Source organism: Microtus pennsylvanicus, chromosome 2 (genome assembly GCF_037038515.1).
Source record: "Microtus pennsylvanicus isolate mMicPen1 chromosome 2, mMicPen1.hap1, whole genome shotgun sequence".
Taxonomy (NCBI): domain Eukaryota; kingdom Metazoa; phylum Chordata; class Mammalia; order Rodentia; family Cricetidae; genus Microtus; species Microtus pennsylvanicus.
The window spans coordinates 13,975,025-13,995,395 of NC_134580.1; the positions used below are offsets into that span (position 1 = coordinate 13,975,025).

The following is a 20,371-nucleotide window of genomic DNA, read 5'->3' on the forward strand; positions in this document are numbered from 1 at the left end:
AAATGTTTAAAGCTAATGCTCTGAGTGTTTAGTCATTCACTGAAGCATGTTCTGTATTTCATGGAATGTTAAAGAATTACTGTGAAGGAAAGTTACTGTGACTTCCTTTCTGTCCTGTTGTAGGCTGACTTGTCTCTTCCCAACTTCTTACGCTGAAGCTTCTCTTAGTCTGCTTGGGCTGCTGCAGCAAAATACTTTAGCTTAGTTAATTAATGAAAGCAGGTATTTATCAACCTAGAAGGCTGGGAGGCTCAGGATCAGGGTTTCAGCATATTTATTATGTGGTAGGGGCTTGTTCTCTGACTCAGTGAAGGTGCCTTCTTGCTGTGTCCTTACATAGTAGAGCGGCAGAAGGAACTCTTGAACTCTTGTAAGGGGCACTAACTGCGAGATCTAGTTACCCCTCACAGTCCCCATTGCTTACTACCAACACTTTGGAGATTTGACAATCAGCATATGAATTTTAGAAGGACACAAACATTCAGACCATAGCAAAATCCTAACCTCCAGTGGCCAGAATATGACTTTATTTGAAGACAAGATTTTACAGGAGGTTATTAAGGTACAGTGAAGAAATTTGGTGTCTTCTTGAGAAAAGGATAGTAGAACACATAGGTGAACACTATATGAAGACACAGGAAGCAGATTGCAGACTATTGTCAAGAAGAGAGGTGTCAGGAGACATTAGCACTGGTGGCATCTTAATCATGGACTTGTAGTCTCCAGAATGGTAGAAGGTAATTGTTTGAAGCTGTCTAGTTTGTGGTTCTTTGCAGTAGTAACCTGGGGTGTCTGATGCCTTGCCTTGTGTTACTTAGAAATGTGACAGACACTGCTTTTGGTTTGAATATGAACGCCCTTCACAGACTCCTGTGTTTGAACACTTGGTCCTTAGCTAGTGGCACTGTGTTGTGAGGTTGGACATGGAGTCTAACTGGCTGATATAGCGCCATATGGGGCAGGGCTTACAGCTTACAGTCTATCTCTAGTTCTCCCTGAGATCTCTGCATCCTGATTGATCAGGCAATGTATCCTGTTACGATTTCCACTACTCTAGCCACGCTGCTCCAATTGTCACTGTTATTTCTCCTCCACAATGGACTGTGTCATCTTAAACCCTGAGCCAAAATAAATCCTTCCTCCCATAAGTTACTTCTTTCAGGTATTTTATTGCAGTGAAGATAAAAGTAACTAATATGGGTGTGATTCCAGCAGTGACCAGAGCAGACACCGCTGCCCCCAAGAACTCACATTCCAGTGAGGAGACCTGGATATGTTAAGTCTGTTAAGTCAGATTGCAGTCTAGTATCACTCACCTCTATGATTCCTTTTGTTGCTTATGAGTAGAGAGTCCCACCTCTAGTTCTTACCTATCCATTGGGAATAGGGTGTCAGGTAGCATTAATGTAAACATGCCTTATGTAAAGCGGGAGTTAAGAGACTAGTTAGTCCATTATCTAGTGTGACAGAAAGGGAAGGTAGCTCTTCTTAACAGCTCTTGATGTGGGATTAAGAACAGTGCTCAGCTTCTTAGCTTGAAAGACTGGAAGGCTATTAGACTATTTTGAAGACATTGAGTTTTCTGTATTAGTAGGGTTATTGCTTCTCCGTTGTACAAAGATTATTATCTTACCACATCATTAAGTTAAAAATAGAGTTTTTATATATGATCTTCTTCTCTAAGGAAATGAGATATTATGAGTAAATGTAAATTATTTGATGTAATCTTAATGTAAGTATCCATGCTTATTAGATATGCTAGGTTATGGGTTAAAGTAATTGTTGTAATAGACAACACCCTTACCATATGTAATATAAATACTTCCCTTCAGGGGGAAGTTTAATCATTTAAAATAGATTTGATTTACAATTATTTCTTAACTCCTGTTTTTATATAATACAAGGCATTTATTTCATTTCAGATTCATTTTACTACAATTTTGGGGTCTTAATATTTGATATAGTATACGTCTTTTAAATCTTAAGTCAGTTACCTGGTGTGACAGAAAGTGATGGTTCCTTAAAGTTACCTACATTGTCTAAGAGTTTATAGATGACATCTCGGCTCTAAACTTTTCTGAGTGGCAGTATTTCAAGAGGTTGATAGGACATAGAATTTATTTGTTAAGTATTTTAAAGATGTTTAGTATTAAAGGTATTTTTTTGTAGCTCTGCTTTATGATGAGGACTTGGTACTCAGAGTTGGAGGATTTAAAAACAATGATAAAGTAACGGGTTTCATTGTGTTGCGTGGAGAAATCAGTCTGTGAGGTCTGTCATTCAGCCACTGTTCAGATGCAGACCAGTTTGTAATTGCTGGAAAACAGTGATAGCTGTCTATGGAAAACATATCAGCTGTCTGTTGGCTGATTTCTTCTAGTGGTGTATTTGTTCGGCAAGTGCTATGACTCGGAGCTATTAGAGGGGAGCTGGCCCCTCCCCTTAAACCTTGGGTACTAGCCCCACCCACCCTCATTGAAGATTTCTCTTGAAATTTTGCCATTTGTTCTCAGCATCACATGCGCTCCTCTGCCCTCCCGCATCCTTGTCGTCATGTTGTACATTCTCTTGCTTTCCACCATAAAGCTTCTGTCCTTGATTCTGCATTCCCCTCTTTCTTTTTTGTGCTATCCCAAATCTCCTGTGCAAGACTTATTTTATTTTTGTGCAAAATATGATTAATAATTGTTTCATCCTTTCTTCATTGAGTTGGATAACATACGAAAAATAGAGGAAGATTCTAAAAATGCTTTTATAGCATAGCTATGTGGTGAAGGAATACATTGATTGATGTTAGAGAATAGATCCTTGTGGGTTTTTTTTTAAATTTATTTATTTTTTTAATTTTGGTGGTGCTGAGAATTGAACTTTGGGCTCCAGTATGGTAGGAAAGCCTCTACCACTGAGCTATATTGCTAGCCTTAGTCTTGTCTTTTAAAGGACACATAAAGAGTTGTTTATAATTTAGATAGCTTCAATACTATCAGTTTAGCTAATTGATTTTCCCCCTGGTAGTACTGGGGTAAACTTAGTGCCTTGGGCATGCTAGGCAATCATTTTATCATTTAGTTTTGTCTCCCAAGTCATTGACTTAACATAAAACTATCTGTTTTAAAGTGAACGGTTGAGTAGCATTTAGAACAGTCTAATATTGTGCAACCAATACCTGTACAAAATTAAAAATGTTTTCTTATGCTCAAAGGTATAAGGAAAGCAATTCCTCTCTCTTCCTTCTTCCTGCCTCTGGTGTTTACAATTTTATGTTCTGTCTCTGTAAATTAATTTATTCTGGATATTTCATATAAATGGAATTGTAGAGCTACATGGCCCTTGGTCTGATTTCTCTTATTTTTGAGGTTCAGTCACATTCTAGCATGCATCTGAATTTTGTTCTTTTGGATTGAATAATACTGTATTGTTTTCCATTCATCAGTTGATGAACACAGGCTGTTCTCACCTTTTGGCAATGATGAATAACACTTTGAATGTGTACATGTATTTGTTTGAGTGCCTGTGTTCAGTTCTTTGGAGTATGTGCCTAGGATTAGAATTGTTGGGCCTGAGTATTACCATGTTAAGGATTCATTCTGTCTCTGTGTTTTTGTCTGCCTTTCTACTTTCTTCTTTCTGTCTCTGTCTGTCTGCCTGTCTCTGTCCATATTATGTGTGGGTGTCTACAGAGGTCACAGGAGGACTTTGGATCCCCTGGAGCTAGAATTACAGGTGATTCTAAGTTGTCTGACATGGGTGCTAGGAACTGAATCTTGTCAGTCCTCTGCTAGAGCAGCATGCATTCTTAACTGCTGAGCCCTCTTTCCAGCTCCTGTTTTGGGGAGCCACTAAACTGTTTGTCAATAAGTGGAGCCATTTACATTTAATCACCAGTGTCTGTTCTAATTTCTTCATATCCTTGCTGACACTTTCAGTTTTTTGGTTTAAGTCATCCTTGTGGGTAGAAAGTAATGTGTGGTTTTTATTTGCATTTCCCAAATGACTAATGATGGTGAATATTTTTTCATGTATGTATTGGGCATTTATAAAGTTTTGGAGAAATGTCTGTCTGAATCCTTTGCACAGTTTCTTTTTCTTGATTGTGGTTGTGTTTTATTGCTGAATTGTAGAAGTTACTTGTATAATATATTGTAGATATGAGGGATTATGCTAAGTCTGCAGATTAGTTTGGGAAGAGTTGCCATGTTGACAACATTGGGTCTTCTAGTCCATGAAATGAAAGCAGTTGTGTGTGTGTGTGTGTGTTTTTTTTTTTTTTTTGACTTCAGCTTTCTGTTTTAAGTAGCTGACCGGTATTCTGTGGCAGAATTGGAAGAGTGACAAGGAGGAAAAGGAAAGTTTGTGGTATTTCTCACCACCTCTAGGAAAGGAAAGCCCCTGGTTTTTATTTGGAATTCAACAGTGACATTTGCATTTAATAAGAAGCTCAGAAGTTATTTTCATAGTGCTGCAGTTCAAACCCAATGAAATAGCATTATAAAAAAAGTGTTCTGATTTCACTATCTGTTAATTCTTTCTCTGAGAACCTTATTTTAGGGAGATTGTTGTCAGGGTAACTGTGCCAGTTTTTTGTTACTGCTTCTGAGGTAAGAACTGTAATTATATTGTCAAAATAATATTTAGAGTATTATTTTCAGGCAATAATTGCAGTGGTCTGACAAATATATTATGGTCATCAAATTTTATGTAAACACAAGTATGAGTTATTTTAATTGAGCTATTGATGTTGTTTTTGGCATATATTCTTTCCTAATCTGTAAAAATAATGCTGGCATTTTTTAGGGGCTTTGCACTATTCTTAGTGTTTACATAAAGATCAGTTGATAAGCTGTTTGGTAAAGTAAACTGTTATTTTACTTGCCTGCAGTCTTCTTGCTTGAGCCTAGGCATCTGTAAGTCTTTTCTTTCCCAGAATGGTGTTTTGAATTTTCAGAGTTTTTTTTTGCTGCCTTTCTTTCTTTCTTTCTTTCTTTCTTTCTTTCTTTCTTTCTTTCTTTCTTTCTTTCTTTCTCTCTTTCTTTCGAGGAGCTCCTGTTCTGTTTGACTGTCAGGTCAGAGTATCCCTTTCCCTCTTTTTGCATGTTAAATTTGAGTATTATAATCTGAAGTATTTAGTAAAACTATTAGTATCTTTTAAAATTATGGCTTATCTGGAAAAAAGGTTGATACTTTTATATTATAGACATACAATAAGCATTTATAATAGAACTTTTAAAAAATCAGAAAAGTAGACAGAAGAAAATATAATTCTATGAGCAGGCTGTGAGAAGCCCTTGAGTTTTAGTTTTGGAGTTCTTGGTGCATTATTTTCTTTGAGTACTTTTAAGAATTGAGTGTTTGAACCTTGGCCACAGTTTTGTAGGAAGCTGCCAGGCTCCTGGGTTCTTCCAGCCCAGCCTCTTGCCTGCGCTCCTCCAGTTCCTGGGGCGTACCTATAGCTCGACCCATGTGCTGCCTCAGTGTTGCTTCTCTTTTAATCCTATATTACATTTTCTTGTTTAAAATCACTGACTTACTCTCTGCTTACCATGACTGGTTTAGAGGTTCTGTTCTCTGAGGCTCCTACTTGATGCCACTTTTCCCTACTGGTCTCTCTTCCCTCCTTTTGTCCCCTCCATCCACTTTGCTAGTAAGGGTGCTAGAGGAGACAGCATCCACTGCGTAATTTGAACAGGATTTTTTTTTTGTGTATTTGCATATGAGCTGGGTTTTTGCTGTTCAACCCACATTGATGTTGAACTCGTTATTCTCCTGTTTCCACTTCCTATATGCTGGGGTTTTAGGCCTATACACCATACCCAGTTGTGTAGTAAGTAAGATTTAATGTAAAGAGTTGCTGTCATAAATTAATGGCATTGACTGGTAAGAAATAGTGAGAAGCAGGAGTTCAGAATTGTGGATAATCCCAGGGCTCAGGCGGGGCCTCCCTGACCTTGTCTTCAGTCTGAGACCCTTGGGGTGATTGCAGTCCTGGCTCCTTGGCTCATTGCAGAGCAGGTACTGAGAGGTAGTGCTGTTGAGCATGGTGGAAGTCCACCCTGGGGAAGTGTTAGTCTCTTAAAATTGTGACTTACCTGAACAAAGGTAGGTACTTTTATATTATAAACACTCAATAAGCATTTATTATAGACTAATTTTTAAAAACTCGGGAAAGTAGACCGGAAATAATGTAATTCTGTGAACAGGCTGTGAGAAACGTTTGAGTTTTAAATTTTTTATTTTTTAAGTATTTTTATCTGTTGGTATAAACAGGAATTTGGTGTTCAGTTTCTTTGTTATGTTAACTAATTCAGGTTTTGGGTTCTGGCTATTAGCACTGCTGATGCCATGCTTTGTGGGAACTGGGCCTGGAGAAACTGCTCCCTAGAACAGAGCATAGGAGGAGGTCCCTAGGAGGAGTAAATCGTGGTGACAGTGCTGTTAGCAGAAATTTCTTGAGGGTCTGACACCTTTATTTTCATAGAACAGACATTAAAGTTTTATTTGGAGCTGGGAGGCAAAACCAAGAACTGGGGGTATCTACTTAAGTCTGTTTTGACTGTGTCCTATTGTTAATGCTCATGGACTCTGGATCCTATACCCTCACCACATGCTCTTTCTAACTGTGTAAATTGTGCCAGTCTAGTGGGTGTGGAGTAAGCCTCCTGGTTTGCTCATGGTATTGAGTTCTTTTTCATCCCTGTCTACCCGTTTTAGACCATACTACTTTTTTTTTCCACAAAACATTTTTTTGGTCTGTTTTTCTGTTGGCTGATATCTCTCTTTTTATAATGGTGAATAACCAAGTTCCGTGGCATATGCCTTTAATCCCAGCACTCAGGAGGGCAGAGGTAGGTAGATCTCTTTGAGTTCAAGTTCAATCTGGTCTACATAGTAAGTTCTAGGACAGCCAGAGCTACATAGTGAGACCCTGTCTTGAGAAAAAAAATAGTATATAAGAGCTCTTTGAATATACTGTGAGTCTAAAAGTAGTTGTATATTTCATATATCTTCCTATTCTGTGGCAATATTTCTGTTTTCCAAGGAATCTTCTGAGAAAAAGTTACTTAGTTTTGACATTTATTACTATCTTTTCCAATGGATTCAAAGACTCTCCAATTTTTAAAACTTCTTGATTTTGACACTTCATAATCAGGTGAGGGGTTGGGATGGAACTTTCTGTCTTGTGTGAGGAAGTATGGCATTGTCAGGTTTTCTGTGCTGACATCCAGGCACCCTACTTCTAATTCTTGTATAGACCATTGTTTATCTACAGTTTGCTGCTGATACCCCTGCCATCACTCATTGGGTCTCTGTTTGTTCCTATCTCAGTTCCACTCTGTGGTGGTACCTTCATTAGCTGAACTAGCTGGAGACTGAACGCAGATCTTCTTTTTACTCTTCACCAATAACATAGGTATTAAAAGCCCTTAATGTCTTCATGTAAGTTTTAAAATGGTTTTATTAAACTTCCTACAAATATGTATGGCCTCCAGGATGTGGAAAGACACATACGTGAGTGTGTGTGTGTGTGTGTGTGTGTGTGTGTACTTGCCTGCTTGGATCTAGACTGACAGTTACATTTAATCTCTAGATAGAAACTCAGCCACATAACTCTGGACCTATGATAGTTCTTCCCTTCCTTAGTTCTGCTTTAATGCCTTTGTCTAATTTTGTAGTTTCCTCGTTGGTGTGTGCCCACCACTGCCACTTGTATCTTGGCACTTAAAATCATTTTCTTTTTAGATTTGTTTATGTATATGATGATTTTGCCTGCATGTATGCTGTGTATCCTGTGGAAGTTAGAAGAGGAGGTCCAAGCCCCTGAAACTAGGTCCACAGTTGGCTGTGAGCTGCCACGTGGATGCTAAGAACCCTGGGTCCTCTGCAAGAGCAGCCAATGCTCATAACTACTCATCTCTCCAGCCCTATATCTTGGTACTTTTATAATGGCGTCCTTGTCCTGTTCCCATGCCATCCTCTCTTACTGGAGTTTGAGACTGGAGCCTAAGGTCTTATACGTGTTAGGCAAATGTATCACTGTTTGTGTCCCTTAGCCCAGTGTCATTATGCTTGGTTGTTTTCTGCCTGCTTGTAGGAATATATATATATATATATATATATGATTGACTTTGGTGAAGCAGCTTTTGTAAGCTCTTTTTAAAATTTGTAAACTTTATTATAAAAAAGCCTTACAAATAAATACACTTTCTCAAGAGTGTAGACAATTTACACATTACATTAGCATTTCATTGCTACTGTGGAATGTAATAGTTTGATTTGTTCCTTTTTAGCCTTTGGGTCTTTTGTCTTGCTGGCAGTGGTAGTTTTGTTCTCTGGTAATTATAAATGGTGATTGCAAATGCCTTGGACTTCTTTTGAAAAGGAGTATTTGTCACCATGCCTGGCCATCAATTCTGATGTGCGCTGTCAACTTTTTGTTTCTACCTAGTTTAGGTTAAAGGAAGACCCTGAATGGAGATACTTAGTAGTTTGTGTTTCTACTTTAGCTGTGTGTGTGTGTGTGTGTGTGTGTGTGTGTATGTATATATATGTATATATATATATATATATATACATACACACACACATACATACATACATATATACATATCACTTTCATTTATGTTTTGATACCTTTGTTAATGGTGTCATTGTGACTTTGTTGTGTTTCATTGTAAGAAATTGACAAACTTTTCCAAAGGGACTGTACCATGTTCTGTTTTCACCTACAGGACATGAGAGTTTGTGTTCCACATATCCTCCTAGCATTTGGTGCGGTCACTTTTCTGAACTTGTGGCCATTGTTTTGCTGCATTATATTCTATATGTCAGTTAGATTTTTAATAAATTTTACTCAGTCTTTGAGATATAGTGGTATTTTTGTCTACTTCTAGGATTTGTTGAGAAAAGGTACCTTAGAACTGTTCAACTTATTGCCAATATTTCCCACTTACTGTGGTCAGTTTTTCTTTATATTTGACAGTATATTACTACATAACTTCCAATTTAGAATTTTTACATGTCTGTAATGATTATTTAACATACTTCCAGTAACGTCTTTTGCATTTATAAATATTGTATCTAATTTTAAGTGGCCTATTTCTCCTTTTTTGGCTGATATTTGATCTGTCTCCTTTTAGCTTTCTTTAACTTGCAGTGTTTCTATAACCTTATGTTCTAGGTATGTTTTAAAATTCATTCTTAAATATAGCTGTGTTTTGTTTTGAGAGTTTTATTGGACTGGTCTTGGCAAGTCTTTTGTTAGCATGATCCTCCTGTTTCAGCATCTGGAGTGCCTTAAATACATGTGTAGACATACCTAATTTGTAGTGAGCTTTTAATTGGAGCATTATTCAAATGATATTTCATATAATTATATTTGAGTTTATAATCTTTAAGAAGTTAATTTTACAGCATTGTTTTGACGAGGTATATTAATGTCATGCTCAGAATTTCATTGTGCAGTGGGACTCTCAGATAACTAATCAATTTTTCTCCTCTCTCTAATTCCCTCCTCTCTCTCTTTCTTCTCTATCTCCCTCCCTCCATCCCTCCTTCCTTTCTCTTTTTTACTCTCCTATGTAACAACATGGGAAATATTTGTTACTAAGATGTATTTATTCCTTGTGTTGAGTCTGTTATCTTCAGTTTTTACTTTTCTATATTTCTAGCTTTTCGTTGTGGCCTGCAGTTTTTAGGCAACATTGCCTCCCGGAATGAAGATTCCCAGGCCATTGTTTGGGTCCATGCTTTCCCAGAGCTCTTTATGTGAGTATGATGTCTAGATTTTTGATTTTTGTTGTTGTTGTTTTTGACTGACTCCTGAAAAGATTATGGATATAATTTCATTTTTATGTATGAAGTTCACAAGCAAGAAAAACAAGGCCATAGTGTAGTAATAGAATTCAGGATAGTACATATTCTTTATTCTTTGTGGCTGTTAGCAGGTAGGTGTTAGCTGAGAGAGGGTATAAAGGAGACTCCTGGACCCTGCCAGTGTTCTGTACCTTCGTTTGTGTGGTGGTTCCATAATACACATATCTGATACTCACTGAGCTCTGTACCAAGATGGGTGGCCCTGGGAACATGCCAATTTATCTTAGGAAATAAAGATCATGAGGAAAGTAGTAACTTCATTAAGGACCCTGAAATTGATACAGAAAAAAAAAACCTATAAACAGAAGACATTAAAATATGGGCAGTGAGTTAATCCTTTATTTTTTACTGTTGTGCACATACACGGCCCAATACTATTTTTGGTAGCAATGGAGAATTATAACGTTTGGATAACATGTGCTCATCAGTGAGAGATGACTTTGACTGTGAGAAGTGGGGGTAGCCATTCTGTTGTTCGATCAGAGTAATGTGGTAATCTGTCACTAGGAGAAGAGAATTCAGTTCCCTTTGTCAGGGTTAAGAGATGAGTACTGAGCTTATTTATTACTATAAATGTGGTTGACCAGTCTGATGGCTGCTGTAAGAACTATAACCAGTCTGGTTATTTATATTGGATCTTGAATTGGTTCATGTTATGTATTACTTTAAAACACTAGCTCTATTAATTCGTAATTAGTTGACCATCACAGTAAAATGTAAATTGGTGACAGAAGTGGATAGGCAGTAGAGGGGCACGGTGTAGTGGTTATAGAGGCCAAGTTTCTGTGTGAGCAGTGTGGGTAGCAGGACAGCAGCTATTTCGGAAGTGCTTTAAGTTGGGTGTGATTATTTCTGTTGTTCTAAGTCCTGTAGACAGGTGAAGTTTCTGTCGATTGTCAATAGTCAAGGGTGCAGCTTCACTGTGACGCCAAGTGCTGCTGTGTAAGGTCTGAGCTTCCCGCTCTGGTTGTGCTTGTTTTCTGGGCTTGTACATAAGTTATGGTTATTAGATGAACTCTTATTTAGTTCTAGCTCAGAGTGCATTTCTCAAATGCCTGAAGTGTGTGTTCATAGATATATATTGATTAATTAATATTTATAGGTATCTATTATCTTTACCATTAATAATAATTAACTGTAGATGTAAAGAATGAAACTCAAGCTACATAAATTCATATGAATTATTTTACAGTTTTTTTTAACATTTTCTATTAACTGTGTGCATATACATGTGTTTGTGCTATGGCAATTATGTGGAAGCCTGAGACAACTTTCAGGAGTTGGTTGTCGGTTCTCTCCTTTTCACTTTTGCATGGGTTCTAGAGATTGAAGTCAGGTTATCCTGTTTGGTAGCAAGCTCCCTTATTGGCTATTCAATCTCATTGGTCTACATATCCTTTTTTTTTTTTTTAAAAGACAAGGTGTCACTTTGTATCTCTGGCTACCTGGCCTAAAACCTGCTATGTTAACAGGGCTAGGTCTTGTAATTCTCAGGAGATCAACTTGCCGCCATCTCTTGAATACTGCCATTAATAGCATGCTGATCCATGCCTGAGCTGTGAAGTTTAAGTGGGGACAAAAATCAAATTTTAGGATGAGCCATGATATAACTGACAATAAGTGATTTCACTAAGTTCTTGTAGCTAATAGGACTAAGGAATAATCATTCTAATTTTTTTCTATATTTAAATGTTACTTTCTTTTCAGTTCTGAGTCCTAAGTCACATGCAATTTTTTATTGTCTTTTTTGAGATTTATTTTATTTGTAATTATATATGTGCATGTATGTTTGTGTGTTGGTAGAGTGTATAAATAAAGTTGCCCTCAGTCAAAAGAGTGTTGGGTCTCTTGGAGCCAGAGTTGAATCCCTTGGAGCCAGAGTTACAAGCAGTTGTGAGCCTCCAGGGGTAGATGCTAGGAGCCAGACTTGTATCCTTTGCAAGAACAATTGGTGCTTTTAGTCAATGAATTATCTCTCCAGTCCTACTTTATTGTATCTTACTGTTGTATTTACTGTTTTTATAGTCAAAGATATGCTTTGTTTCACAGCACTATACATATTTATTATATCTTAAAAATCCCAATATATACTAAATTTGCTAAGGATTACTATTATTTATATTATACTCTTATTTTACTGGTTTGATAATTGGACTAAGAGTCTCATTTCTTTGTTTGTCAGGTCTTGCTTAAATCATCCAGACAAAAAGATTGTTGCCTACTGTTCAATGATTTTGTTCACATCTCTTAATCCTGAAAGAATGAAAGACCTGGAAGAAAACCTCAATATTGCAATTAACGTCATAGAAGCTCACCAAAAGCATCCAGAGTCAGAATGGCCGTAAGTATCTTGCTGGAAATTTGTTTGAGGCCACCCTAACAGATCTTTTCCTTATAGAGGTTTTAGTAGTATATTGTGACAGGGCCTGCTTGTTTTCTAGGCTGGCCTTGAAGATTTGATCCCCTGCTTCAGCCTCTCAGGAGCTGAGATTGTGACTTTCACATCTGGCTTATTCCAGCTATTAATTTATTAATTTACTTACTTTTTTGTGGTGCAGATTAGTTGAGTTCATGTAGATGAGCTCTCCCACTGAGCTACAGTCTCAACCCCTTTGTAGTTCTAAGTAAAAACTTGAGGTATGATAGTTCTTTTGAGGTTGTGAAAAAGGTAAAGCCTGAGCTTACCCTTGAGTAGGAGATTCTTTCTTTCTTTCTTCTTTCTTTCTTTCTTTCTTTCTTTCTTTCTTTCTTTCTTTCTTTCTTTCTTTCAAGATTTATTTATTAGCTGGGCGGTGGTGGCATACGCCTTTGGTGTAGGAGGTTCTTCTGTATTTGTGTTGCTTTCATTGGTTGAATAAAGAAACTGCCTTGGCCTTTTGATAGGGCGGAGCTTAGATAGGTCAGGAAGACAGAACAGAATGCTGGGAAGAAGGACAGACAGGCAGACGCCATGGTTCTTCTACACAAGACGGACGCTGGTTAGAATCTTTCCCAGTAAGCTATGACCTTTGGTGAACACAGATTAATAGAAATGGGTTAGATCAAAATGTGAGAGTTGGCCAAGAAGAGGCTAGATATAATGGGCCAGGCAGTAATTTAATTAATAAAATTTCTGTGTGGTTATTTCATGGGTTAAGCTAGCTGAACTGGGCAGGATGGAACAAAGGGCCCCGCGCTCCTCACAACATGCCTTTAATCCCCCAGCACTCGGGAGGCAAAGGCAGGTGGATCTCTGAGTTTGAGGCCAGCCTGGTCTACAGAGCGAGTTCTAGGGCAAATACTTTACTAAATGAATAATCTCCAGCCTCAGAGTTTTCCTATACTCTGAGGATATAAATGCTGATATTTTATTGCTCACAAACCTCTGGTCAGTTTTTTTTTTGTTTAATTCTTTAATCAGTTTAATTTCTCTTTTAATCCCAGTAGTGCATGCTCTTGATAAACATAAATTTTGACATCTGAAAATGTGAGACCTTCTATATCTTTATCAAGATTTGTGTGTGGGGGGGAAGAAGAGGCTACTTTAGTTCTCTTGCGTTTCCATGTTAATTAATATTAGGACCATCATTTTAGTTTTAAAAACAGGATTTTTTTTTTAATGAATCTGTAGTTCTTTTTTACAGAAATGTATTATTGGGTTGGGGGTGACGGGATGGGAAGCTGGCATAGCATATTTGTGGAGCTCAGAGGACAATGCTGTGGATTGAGTTTCTCTTTCTGCCTTTATGTAGGTTCCAGGAATTGAACTCAGATTGTCAGGCTTGCTTAGGAAGAGCCTTTGCGTGCTGAGCCACCTCACTGACCCTTCTGTTTGACTTCTAGTTCTTGTTCTCTTTCTGTTGTAACCTTTGTTGTAGTTGTCCTGCTCCTTGGTTTGGATTTTGTCTTTTTGTTACTTTTTAGGATAGAAAGGCAGTTAGATTATTGACATGGGGTCTAAGTATTTACAACCATCAATTTCCTTATAAAAGTTGTTTAGTAATCTGTGACTCCTACTGTATTGTGCTTTCAGTTTTATTTATTTCAAGTTATATTTTAATTATCTTATAATTTTTTCTTGTATCCATTGGTTGTTTAGGAGGCTTGTTTCCATGTATTTTTCCTAAATTTTGTCTTGTTATTTATTTTTAACTTTTATTTCACTGGGAGTGAACACCCTTTGTATAATTTCATTCTTTTTAAAATTCTTGAGGTTGTTTATGTTTATGGCCCACTATATCATCATCGTAGAGAATGTTCTGTGTGCACTTAAGATGAGAGTGCTCTGCTAGTTTTGCTAGAGTCTTCCAGCAATCCAGTTTCTTTCTTTTGGAGCAGGGTTTTATCTTTTATCCTTAGCTGCCCTTGAACTAATAATTCTTGTGCCTCATCCTCTCGGGTGCTGAGGTCACAGGTGTGCCACTACTCCAGTTTCTTTTCAGTTCTTTGCTGTATTTGTTTTCAGGCTTGTGAAGTGTATACATGTAGTGTCTGTGTTTATAGTTATTACTAATCATGTAGTATCTATGTTTATAGCTGTTACATCATCATGTGATGTTTGTATTTGCAATTATTACATTATCTCTTAACAAATTGGTTTTCATTGTAAAACTCATCAAAATTTTGTTGTCTACATTTTATTTTTTATTTTTCACATTTTAGTAGTTCTTTCCTATTAATATAAGCTTCTTTGTGGATTTATTCCTAACAATGGGCAGTGTGATCAGGACCTAGGTGACCTTCTGGTAGTGAGCATTGGGTAAAGTATAAACCTTTTCAGTTTGAACCTCTTAAATATTATTATGTTGAAGTTTTATCTAAATTTAAAAAAAATTTTGGATGTCATTTTTATTTGAATTACCATATACAGCTGCTGTCCCATGAAAATCTTACATGTTTTACTTGGGAAGCACATGTAACATTTGCAGTCATTCAGCATGAGTCCTCAGAGTCATCTTACTTAGAGCCAACTTGTAGCAAAGTTCTGTTTTATTTGGTAGGTACTGATAGGTATCTGGGGCTGTATCTTAGTAGCTTGGAATAAAGAACCAAGCTCATAATTGGCAGATACAAAATCTCCTTGAGAGTACCTCAGAAACTCAGTGGTCACCAAATGGACGGGAGCACCCGGGAGGTAGGCCTCAACTGGTAACTGCTCGTGGGCTGCATTTAGCTGGAACCACACAGAGGCCTCCAGAAATTACTTTACTGTTAAGTCTAAACAGGTTCCTGGGAATTGGAGAAGACCCCCTTTCTGCTCTCTTTCCCTTGGTTGAACGTGCAGATGACTGATAAAGAGCACCAATAGCATGAGGTTTTATTATCTTCTCATTTTTTTTCATTAGTCTTAGAAAAGGAAAGATGTAAGACTATAATAATAGCTCCAGATCTGTTTGGATATCCTGGAGTAACACGAAAGTGTAGGTGAGAAAGTCTTTGGCATTGCATTTGGTTTGAGTAGTTGGATACTGTCTTTTTCTGTACTTAAGGTTTTTTTTAATAAACTTATTATAAAAATTTTGCAAATAAAAACCATCACACAGTCTGGTGGTGGTGGCAATGCGTATCTTTAATCCCAATAATCAAGAGGCAGAGGCAGATGTGTATGTTTGAGGCCAACCTGATCTACAAAGTGAGTTCTGGACAGCCAGAGAAACCCTGTCTTGAAAAACCAACCCCCGTCCCCCAGTACTCTTCTCAATGAACTTCTTCATATTTAGAATAGCTATTCTGAGTCTGTGGAGCTTCACACCAGATTTTACACATTCATCTTTGGATATGTTTTTATCCACTTACCCCTCCCCACCAAATCCCAAATATCTATAATAGAATTAGAACTAGAAAAACACTTAGCTTTTTAAAAAAAATACCTTCTCATAACTTGTGTCCATCACCTACATTCACTTCTTTATCCACCAATATTTATTCTTTCTTGTTGTCTTTTCTATATGTTATACTGTACCCACATATACACTTGTTTACATATGTTTTTGTTTAGATTCTGCATCCGGGAGAAAATGCATTTTTTTCCCTTTTTGAGATTGTGTGACTTAGAGTAATATAATACGTTCTAAAGCCATCCATTTCCTATAATTTTTTAATTACATCTTTCTTTAGAGTTGAATAGTATTTGTGTGAGTGTATGCATGTGTTTAATATTCATTATTCATTTCTCAGTGAACAATTAGGTTGATTCCAATTCTTTGCTATACTGAATAAAGCAGCAATAAATAAACATGGATGTGCAAATATCTCTATAGCAAGGTATGGCATTTGCTGGCTAATATGCCCAGGAGTGAAACAGCTGGGTTGTCTGGCAGTTGTGGCTTTTTCTCTGCTTTTGGGGAGTATTTGGGGAAGTTAAATTTATTTTCTAGTTGCTGGTACAGTACTTGCAATATTGTGTTTTTTTGGGTAGTAGGCGTCATGGGAGGATAATCTTGCTGTGTTGTCTGGGCTGGCCTTGAACTTGGCAGTCTCTCTGCATAAACCTCCCTTGTTCTAGAATCATAGGCACACTACCATGTTTGATTGAATATTGTGTTTTTAACAGATGTTCTCATGAGAAAAGTTTTGATTTCCAAGTAACCAAATTATGTATGAATGGGCTTTGGGATTCCAGTTTTATTTGTGAACCTAGCTTGAAGTGCTTACTCCATTTGATAAATTGCCTAAATTAATATGAATACTATTGACATTTTAAATTGTTATTCATTATTGTTAGAAATACTTAAATCTAAATAGTGATTGGCAATTTTAACGATCTGTAGAAAAAATAGAATACTTGTTTAGATTTTTTTCCCAGAGATAGTGGTGTGGGGGCACAGGGCTTTGTGTAGGTAGTAGTCGCTGAGCTTCTACCAGTGCTGAGTTTTATGTTTAGATAGAGGGCAGTGTGGTGGTAATTGGTGTGTGTTATTTGATTGTCACACTCAATGGCATTATTTGTTAATGAGAGAGTAAATTGTGTATTAGTGGATTTGCTACTTTATAGTCAACCTTTATTACTATAACAGTATTTATAAACATCATATTCCATAGGTCTTACTGGTACCTTCTCTTAGATAAAATTGAGAACTAATAATGGGATTCAATCTTTTTAGATGTCACAGAGGCACTTTGAAGAAATATGCTTATAATCTTTGCCTCAGGCTTCCATAGTCCTCTCTCTGTCCAGATGAGCACAGTGCTTGACAACGTGGATGTTTTCTTGGTAACTTGAGTACTCTTAAAGAGCGGAAAATCAAGCCAGGATTCATCACTGCATTGTCGGCATATCTTTAAATAACAATATGACATGTTCATTTTTCTGCCTTGTCTTACAGCTTCTGACTAAAATCGTGTGTTATGTTTTCTGTCTAGATCTGAAATTGTAGCTAAATTTCATGTTCCTGTTCATAGTGAAAAGCTTGGATAAAAGCTGAAGTAGATTTGCTTTTCTATTTGAACCAACTGAATTATTTTCATAAAATTTCACACGGAAAATTGGAGAAAATAATACTTCAAGGATAACCCCCACCTTGTTACTACCAAAAAAATAATTTGTGAACCTCCTAAAACAGAAAATCACAGTAAAGTTAGGGCTTTAGAGATGGCTCAGGGGTTAAGAGTGCTTGTTGCTCTTACAGAGGACCTGGATTCAGTCCACAACACCTATGATGTGGCTTACCACACACTGTAACTCCAGTTCCAGAGGATACATCACCCTCTTCTGGCTTCTGTCTTAGGTATACATGTAGGTGTACCACATGTATGCAGCAAGTACATACATACAGGCAAAATGACCATAATATTTTTAAAAGACTATAGTAAAAAAAAGTTCAATGAAGTGAAAGGCTTTTCTTTTATGTGAGATGTGTTTATAAAGATAGGTAAGGACATGCATGCTTTACTGTATGTAGTAACCAAATTTCCCTCGCTTTTCCCTGTAGGTTCTTGATTATTTCAGACCACTTTCTGAAAAGCCCGGAGTTGGTGGAAGCCATGTATTCCAAACTCAGCGATCAGGAAAGGTAACCCCAAGCCTGGGTGGTTTTGATTCTTTAGCATTTCATATAGTGGCCTGTAGTCTGGACTGAAAGCTGTGTGGTTTCTCATTGGCAAAGGCCTCCAAGTACATGTGTCTGTGCAGTGCTGGTTTTACATTGCTTGCTTAACATCATAGCACAGCCACAACAGGCAGTGATTTTTAGGGTTATTGAATTCAGTTTGATGCCATTTACTTAATAAAATACTGCATGTTTTGAAGAAATATAAACTTTTAAGGACAAAATTTTATAATAATAGTTTATTCAAGTACACATTATAGTTGTATATTTAGGATGTGCTTACTTGTTCATATAACTAGTTTGATTATTTTGAATATATATTGTTGGCTTACGATTTTCTGGTAATTAATTCACATAAAATAGTGTGCCTTTATTAGAGAGGAAGAACATTTACAAGGCCTATTCACATTGACCTAGTAGGTAGTAGAGGGTAATCCAAGTAGTATGTTTCCTGCCACTGAAGTCAGGATGGTAAAATGATACTCTGTGTATGCATGAAGCCTTCAAACACCATAGCACAGACGACAGGGACGTGCAGGTCATGTCTCTTTAAAGAAGAGAGCAAGCTGGTTTTATAGATGTGGTGCTGTGTGTCTCTGACATTGATGGCATCCAGAGAATAGTTTAGACATCATGATCAGTTATTGCCTGCTAGCTCCAGAAATGAATGATGAGTGTCTACCAGACTCCTGAGAGAAATCTTCACACTGGCTTAGGCTGTACTGGAGGTATGTCTGGTGGTTTGTCTCTTGAGTGGCAGTATGGCCCCAGCCACATTGTTAGCTATAGTAAGTTTTGTTTTTCAAAACAGAGCAATCAGAAGTATTCTGGCCCAGGATTTGTACTTGTGTTTTTCATGCCCTCAGAATTGCACATGTGAACATGGATATAATTTATCTGTACTAACACATGTTTTCAATATATATAACCATGTAGTATTAAAATATGGCCTAAATGTAGGAAGTTGTACTACTTTCTACAAATGAAAGAATTACAAACATTTTTATCACCAATTAGGGCTTAAAGCACATTTTTGTTACTTGAATCATTTCAGTAAGTGAATTCTGACTGCCTGTGGTAGTTTTTGTATGTGTTTGGGGAACAGTAAAATACTTTGTTTTGGTTGAAATAAAAAAAATGCTTATGAGAGAACAGTGTGAGAGAGCACTGGGCAGAAAGGACAGGATTGGACTTTGTTTTAGCAACAAAAAGTTTTGTCTCAACCAATACATTTTTACTATATATTTTATAGTCCTAGGGGTCAAACCTAGAGTCTCATGTGTGATTTGGTAAATGCTCTGCCACTTAGTTACATCATATAGCCCAACCAACAAATATTTCTTACATCCTGATGAATACACTAGAGAATTAACCTGCCTGTGGGGATTATGCCTCATTGGTGAGCGTGAGGTAAAGTATGAACTGCTCTGATGATGTCGCTGTGAATCCGAGAGAAGCAATTATTAGTTAGAATCCCTCTGTACTCACAGTGCTGTGGAATCTGGAGTCTCAGGCTAACTTGGGAGTGAGCCCTTTATGGTGATTGACTCCAGCCATTGAAGGGTGGCTATGTCTATTGTTGGTTTTGCCCATGCTGATATGGAGAGGTCCATGTTGGGGAGAAGCAGCTGTGAGGGTCTTGGGTTCTGGGTGAAGTGGAAGCTTGGTACCCTTTGCCTCTTTCTGGGGAAGATAGAATATATTCTTTAGAAGTTTTCTTTGGCAGGTCAGTAGGACTAAAATAAGAGTTTTTCTCAGCAGGTTTTTGTGATGAGTAAATTTTTCTCCTGTGCATGGAGAATCCTTAGGAGAATGAAGGAGACAATGTGTTATTCAGAATGTTCCCAGATTCCGTGAGTCAGATAAGGAACCACACGTGAGAGTACCAGAGGGACATAGAAGAATCCTTTGAGGTGTCTCCAGCCCCCCTGCGTTAGAATATCAGACTGTCCACATTTTAAAATATGTTTGTGGATCAGTTAATAAAACAAGCACTGTGCTAAGTATCTGCTCGTGGCTCCTGGGGCATGATGGTGAACTGTGAGCACACTCCTTGCCTAGTGGAGTGGTACAGCCAATAACTGTGCTTATGTGAAAGTCCTCACTTCATCTGCACTTTCTTGTCATTGTTATGGGTTTCACTCCTTTACCTAGGGGCTGACAGTCCATTGGGAGCAGATTATTTTGTGAGGGAATTTTTAATACACATGTAATCAGTTTGTTTGGTATGATTCAGTATAATGAGAGCCAATATTATGCACTTTCTGGTCCCTGTTCTTGCTGAGCCCGTGTAATTGTTAGGTAGAAAAGGCAGCTCTTTAGAGGTAGTGTGCACAGTGCGCAGGTTCTAATGTATGTATGTAGCACAGGAACAAAGGGCAGGTGCTATTTGGTTGGCTCACTTATTTAACCTTTTTAGAGCCCTGTTTCATCTATGCAAAGGGATAGTAATAGTCACTTGATGGAATTATGAT

The 20,371-nt window shown here is 37.4% G+C and overlaps 1 protein-coding gene across 2 annotated transcripts in view; it reads left to right on the forward strand.

Moving 5' to 3' along the window:
* The window catches only part of Atxn10 (ataxin 10), a 149,923-nt gene that overhangs the window by 26,941 nt on the left and 102,611 nt on the right, over positions 1-20,371 (forward strand). For both annotated transcript variants that reach the window (XR_012909597.1, XM_075960243.1), the window contains exons 4-6: positions 9,666-9,762; positions 12,053-12,211; positions 17,781-17,861. Coding sequence is in view for 1 of the 2 variants with exons in the window: in XM_075960243.1 (XP_075816358.1) it covers positions 9,666-9,762; positions 12,053-12,211; positions 17,781-17,861 (337 nt within the window). In the remaining variant the exon portion in view is untranslated. The remainder of the gene's footprint in view (positions 1-9,665; positions 9,763-12,052; positions 12,212-17,780; positions 17,862-20,371) is intronic.